This window comes from Zea mays, chromosome 7 (assembly GCF_902167145.1).
Source record: "Zea mays cultivar B73 chromosome 7, Zm-B73-REFERENCE-NAM-5.0, whole genome shotgun sequence".
Classification (NCBI taxonomy): domain Eukaryota; kingdom Viridiplantae; phylum Streptophyta; class Magnoliopsida; order Poales; family Poaceae; genus Zea; species Zea mays.
Window position 1 is genome coordinate 13,917,519 of NC_050102.1, and position 6,500 is coordinate 13,924,018.

The window sequence follows — 6,500 nt, forward strand, 5'->3', positions numbered from 1 at the left end:
CAGATTTCAGTTTGATAAGGTAAATCCAGGTAAATTTGCTGTAATCATCAATGAAGCTGACATAATATTGTTTTCTGCCTACAGACTCAATTGCAGGACCCCAGACATCAGAAAATATGAGCTCTAAAGGAGAGCTGGACTTACTAGATGAAACAGGATATGGCAGCTGGTGTGCTTTTGCTTGCTGACAAGCATCGCATACAGACTCATTATTAGACTCATCTAAACAAGGGAGTTTATTACTTCTAACAATACGTTGAACTGTAGTGAATGAAGGATGTCCAAGACGATCATGCCACCGAGAGATCGATGGACGACTGACTCCATAGGCATGACGCTTTATTGATGGTGATGGAGGAAGAGGGTACAGTCCATGGCGGCATGGCCCTCTAAGGAGAGTGCGTCTAGTTGTCTGATCCTTAATCAAAAAAAATCTGGGTGAAATTCTATGAAGGCAGAATTATCTGTGGTTAATCGATGGACAGAAACAAGATTTTTCTTGGCTTCAGGAACATATAAAATATTTTTCAAATGAAGATTACGACTAGAGGTGCTAACAGAGGAGTCACCAATGTGGCTGATTTTCATACCTTTGCCGTTGGCGGTGTGGATCTGATCTTCCCCGTTGTATTTATCTCGGATGGACAGTTTCTCTAGCTCACTGGTAATATGATCAGTAGCTCCGCTGTCAGTATACCAGTTTGTGTCTATTGTGTAAGAGCTTGTCGCAGCAGCAGCGTGGCGTTCTTCAGGGACGTAATTTTCATCATATCGATGCCAACAGTTGACAGCTGTGTGTCCTTTCTTGAAGCAGACTTGACATGGTTCACTGCTTGGGTTGGAGCGTCGGTTACTGTAGCCACGTTGTCTCCCTGTTCCTGCGTTGTTGTCATGTCCGCCTGGTACACCATTGTGGCTGCGATCAGAGGAGCTGCTCCCACCTGCAGCGTTGCTGTGGCCGCGAGCAGGTGGCCGAGCACGCCCACGACCACGGCTTGGTCCTCGAGAACGCCCCCAACGTCCTGCAATGTTAGCAGATCCAAACTGCTCTCCTTCTTGGATTAAATCCATTCTTGTTTCATAGCTTAGCATCTGAGAATATAATTCTTCAACAGATATTGGCTCCACCCTTGCAACAAGGGCAGAAACAAGCGAAGTAAACTCACGGTCCAACCCAGTAATGATGTATTCGACGAGTTCGTCGTCTTCGAGAGGACGTCCTGCTGCTGCCATATCATCAGCATACCCCTTCATTTTTGCAAAATATTCAGCAACATTCATGTTACCCTTCTTGGTCGTCGAGAGAGCGATGCTGAGATTCACAGCCCGGGCTCGGGTCTGCGAGGCAAACACTGCCTGAATTTTTCTCCACGCATCAGCTGCTGTCTCAGATCTTGAGACGTGGACTAGAATTTCCTTGGAGATAGACGAAAGCAGGTAGCTGAGGACCTGTTGGTCCTGAGCATCCCACTCCTCGAACGCCGGATTTGGTGTCGTCTTGCCTCCAGCGTCCGCGATCTCTTTCTCCGGTACTGGTGTGGTACCAGTAAGATGGCCTATGAGGCGACATCCACGCATGGCTGCACGAACATGAGCTTCCCATATAGCATGATTTGCTCGGGTAAGCTTCTCAGATACTGGATGGGCAATGAGAGGATTGAAGGAGGAATTCGACATGATTGCTGTAGGGGGTTTATGTGGCTCCGAATACCATGTAAATATTCAGAGGGCAAGTGAAGCGTCTTACCCTGTTAGGGGCCGCGTGCGTGTTTATATAGGCGCCCGGTGCGCAAGGCTATACAACAGATATACTTGAGTAACAACCTTCATCTATTCCTAAGCAAGCATATCTAGCGAATAAAGTAGCGGTAGGTTGTTACTCGAGTACAGGATATACATGGATATAGAATACATTGCATATCTATTCTAATAGTTTAGAGACAAGAAGGTGCCAGTAGTATGTCTTCCTTTAAGCTTTAATCCACCCAATACCAGAGTTGTAAAAGTGTAGCTGACTCATCACATACAGGCGTCAACTGTCTGATTGAACAGAGCCATCAGATCCAGAATTGAAGGAAAGGGACATGATACATCCAAATCCAAGCAACAGCAGAACTATAGAATGCACGCACCACATAATATAATAAGTTACAGCAGAACTAGACATCAAATAATTCCTCGTTTGTGTGGAGTGCAGACGACATGGAGAAACAGGGGACGTAGGGAGTTACAGCTCTGAAATTGTGCCCGAGATTGCAGAGGCGCAAAACCTGTTCATCCTCTGGGTAGCTGCCACCCATGTCGTACTCTATGAGATCCCCGTTCCCGCGGTGGACGAAGTAGACCAAATCCCCATGCGGATGAACGGCGACCACTTCGTAGTCATCGGCCCTGATGGCGAACATCGTTATCTGCGACTCCTCAGGCTCGTCGTGGTCCTCCGGAAGGACGTCAATGTCAATGTACGACGGTGTTACTCTGTGACTCTGGGCTTCATCCTGTCGTCGTCGTAGTCCACGACGCTCACTGACGCAACGCAGGCGCCCTTGCGACTGGCCGATAAAAACAGGCTGGCTAAACATGTGCAGTGGCCAGCGGATGGTCCTGCGTACGCTCCCTTCCCCGTCAATGGCGACCACGAGCACGTCGCCTTCACACATCCGTTGGACGAAGAAATGCAGCATGCCGTTCAGGAAGGAACTGCCCAACCAGGATGTTATCATGACTCCGTACCTATCGCCCCACTCACCTCCCCTTGCGAACTGCTTCCACTCACTCGACCGGTTGCTCCATTCCCCGGTCTCGGAGGAGTAGACGTGCACGCCTTTGTCTCCGACGAGGTCGAGAGCGGCGTCCTCGTCGTGCCAGAACTGGATCAGGAGGAAGCGCGAGGGCACGGACGGGTCGAAGAACAGGAACGTGCTCTCGAACTCCTCCTCGCGCTCTTCTCCCTGCTTAACAACCCAGCCGGAGCTGGGCACCGCCGCCCACTGCTTGGTGGCCGGGTTGCAAACGACGTAGCCCAGCGAGTGGTAGCTCTCTGAACCCTCCTCTGTGCACCCGAACAGGAGAAGCCCGTTGCATGAACTCAAGAGATCGATGGTGCCGACGTGGTCCGGCAACTCTATGAAGGAAAATTCTGTGTCCGTGTCTTCTGGGACAGGCATTGATTTGGCCAACAGGTCAAAGAAACGCAGACCGTAGTTACCGGAACATGCCCTGTCACGACCATGCCCCACTTCGCGGCTGCTGTCCTCGTCCTCGTCCTCGTCCCAGTCGCTGCCGTTTCCACCGTCGTCATCGCCGCGGGCGCCGTCTCCGTCGTCGTCACCGTCTCTATTATCGCCGCCGACCTTATCGTCGTGGCTCCTGCAGTCACAGCCGACGTAGAAAAACCCTTGTAGGGTTTGGGAGAGATTCTTACGGCTCTCTGGAAAGTTGATGAAGACGTCTCGCCAGTCGCCACTCTCTAGACAAGCTTGTGGATCGGTGGAGGTCCTTGATGGAGAGACGCGAGAGAACGTCAAGGAAGGGGCCTTCGGGGATGGGGAGGGGGATCCCGCCGGCCACCGTTTCCATTTCTCCGTCCCTGCCGGTGTTCATTCCACTGCAGTCTGCTACGATCAGGATGTGGAGAACTGGAGATGGAGAGTGGCTGCGTTCTGTCTGCCGTGGGCTTTGGCATAGACGATTTTATAAACTGAAAAAAAGGTAATGGCGGCTCCACCAACCCCTCCTCACCCTCACTGGTCCTGAGTGCTCACAACGCGTGGACAAGGCTTCCTGGTGGCTGCGTGCTGCGCTATGGTCATAGTCATTTATAAACTGATGAAAGGTTATGGCTCCACCGATAAACTGATGAAAGGTTATGGCTCCACCAACCCATCACAACGCAATAGCTGATACTCACTACCGGAATTCGGCTCTTTGCCAAGTGCTCGATGCTTTACCGAGTACTTTCTGTCGGGCACTCGGCAAAGAAAGACACTCGGCAAAAACAACTTTGCCAAGTGCCAAACACTCGGCGAAATCCGGCACTCGGCAAAGTATATTTTAAATTTTAAAAAAAAACTTTACCGAGTGACCGTGATCTGGCACTTGGTAAAGTATATTTTAAAAATTTAAAAAAACATTGTCGAGTGCCCCTGATCTGACACTCGTCAAAGTATGCGTACATAGCAGCAACCCGCCTTCTTCTATTCACTCCATTCTATCCACTCGCTGCCGCCATCCTCCCCACTCGCCGCCGCCACCACCATCCTCTCCGATCGCCGCCGCCGCCCCCACGCGCCGGCATCCTCCTTGCCTCCTCCCCACTCGCCGCCGTCGCCTCCCCACGCGCCGGCGATTCTTCCCGCCTCCTCCCCACTCGTCGTCGCCTCCCCATGCGCCGGCCATCGTCCACACAGCCGCCTCCCCACGCGCTGGCCATCGTCTCCGAAAAGCCTTGACGCCGGCGAGCCTCGGCCCCGCGTCCCCCGAGGTGATTGCTCGTGTATGATTTATATGAAATGATATGATTAGGTTTGATATTAAGTCAAATTTATATATGTGACAGCTAGGTATATTACATGCATGATATATATGAAATGATTAGGGTTTAGGTTTTATGGTTTTATGGTTTAGGGTTTATATATGTGCCGTTGAATTATGCGTGGATGTCAGCCATCTTGTTGATACTTTTATTTGCAGGATTTCGAAACCTCCCGTGCAGGGGAGGTGCTACCGAAATTTTCTATTGATAGGCTTCTATTAGAGGATAGAGGACCTTGAGTGGATGTACACGGGCCGTGTAGGAAGGAATGATGTCACTCCTGAATGGATTAGAAAGACCAATGATTTTGTGGAACGGGCATATGGCGAAGCTGCTAAAGGAGCGAGTCTAGTCCCATGCTCGTGCAGCAAATGTGCCAACTAGAAAAGAAAATCAAAGAAGTCCATGGTAGAACATATTTGGAAGAATGGATTTACGTCGGACTATACTCGGTGGATCTTTTATGGTGAAGCGCATCGTACGAGAGAGGAGGTGCTGAGACAACGTGTCGAGCATTATGATGCTGATGCGGGGGTAGCGGATATGTTGAACGACTATCATGAGGCACAGTACGCCGGAGGATGTATGGATGACGAGCCAGAGTCGACTGCAAAGGCGTTCTACGACATGTTTGACGTGGCACAGAAGCCCCTTCACGGCCACACAAAGGTTTCTCGACTGGATGCCACTGGGCGTGTAATGGCGTTCAAGTCGCAGAACAGCATGAGTCGAGACGCATTCGATGGCTTCTTGACGGTTATTGGCAGCCTGCTTCCGGAGGATCACGTTCCGCCAAAGAGCATGTACGAGGCACAGAAACTCCTTCATGCACTCAAGATGGAGAGTTCTTCCAAGAAGATGGGCTAGAAGGGCGATTTAAGATAGACTTAACCGAAGCTATCGGAATGAAAGTAGATAGTGAAATGGTTGTTGATGAGGAGGATGATGAGATGCAAAATGAGAATGACTTAGTAATCCTTGAAGGCATTGACATTAATGACGAACTTGCGCCTTTAGATGGTGTTGACTATGAAATGGTTGATAGTGATGATGAGAGTTATGATCCGGCTAACCCCGACACATATGAAGATTATTTTTAATTGATGTAATGCTATAGTTTTTTTTATTTCGCACCTGTTTCTAAATACATATTTTTATATGTGCTTATTTGTTTACTTTTAATTACAGGTTGTTGGACAAAGATGGTGGACGATTGGCTGAGGAGGAGGAGGAGGAGGCACAACAGGACAACGACGTCCAGCAGTAGGCGGCGCAGCAGGACGACGACGACCAGCAACAGGCAGCGCAACAGGACGACGACGACGTTCAGCAGGACGCCTCAGGTTCTGGCGCCTCAAGTTCAAGGAATGTCTACCTGTGAGGTCCCGCGAGTCTCCCTCAGCGTCCTATACTTCGGGACAGGCGGTCGTTGATTCGACCGGATGGGGAGAGGCGTGTAACTTTATGTTCTCCATGTCTGTTCACATCATGTGTTTCAAATCATAATATAAACTAATACTTTTTATTTATCACTTGGACATGTCTTGTATGGTTGTGGAGAATGCTGGGGGTCATGGTCGTAACCCCAATGGCATCCTCGACCTGCTGTGCAGGGAACACTTCCTTGGACTGTTTGAGTACATCGGAGTGACGGGCCCAGCCTACACCTTCGACCACTACAGCGTCTCCCTCGATGTAGTAGACTGGGACGGTAGGGAATTCAACAACAAGGCGGAGAGGGTGAAGCAAGAGCTGTGAGTAAGTCTTACTATAATATAAAATATGTCGCATTCGTTGCACATTTTGAAATAATGTATGGATACATCGTTTTTGTATGCAACATTTCTTCATATGTGAGGCTGGATACGAGGCTAGGACGGATGTGGTGGCCACCATGAGCTGTAAGAAGCTCATCGTGGACATGCACTACGAGGCACGAATCCAGACCATTGTCAGCTACCACGAC

At 49.8% G+C, this 6,500-nt stretch overlaps 1 protein-coding gene and 1 non-coding gene across 2 annotated transcripts; both read right to left on the bottom strand.

Annotated features, from left to right (window-relative positions):
* Positions 1–1,076: 1,076 nt before the first annotated feature.
* LOC111589833 (small nucleolar RNA Z247) lies at positions 1,077–1,215 on the bottom strand. Its single transcript, XR_004851668.1, has one exon. It is a non-coding gene; the product is annotated as a small nucleolar RNA Z247 (small nucleolar RNA).
* Positions 1,216–2,025: 810 nt separating this feature from the next.
* Positions 2,026–3,634, bottom strand: LOC100273689 (uncharacterized). The gene has a single exon (NM_001148101.1). It carries the CDS (start codon positions 3,165–3,167, stop codon positions 2,160–2,162), a length of 1,008 nt encoding a protein of 335 aa, NP_001141573.1. The 5' UTR covers positions 3,168–3,634; the 3' UTR covers positions 2,026–2,159.
* Positions 3,635–6,500: the final 2,866 nt, after the last annotated feature.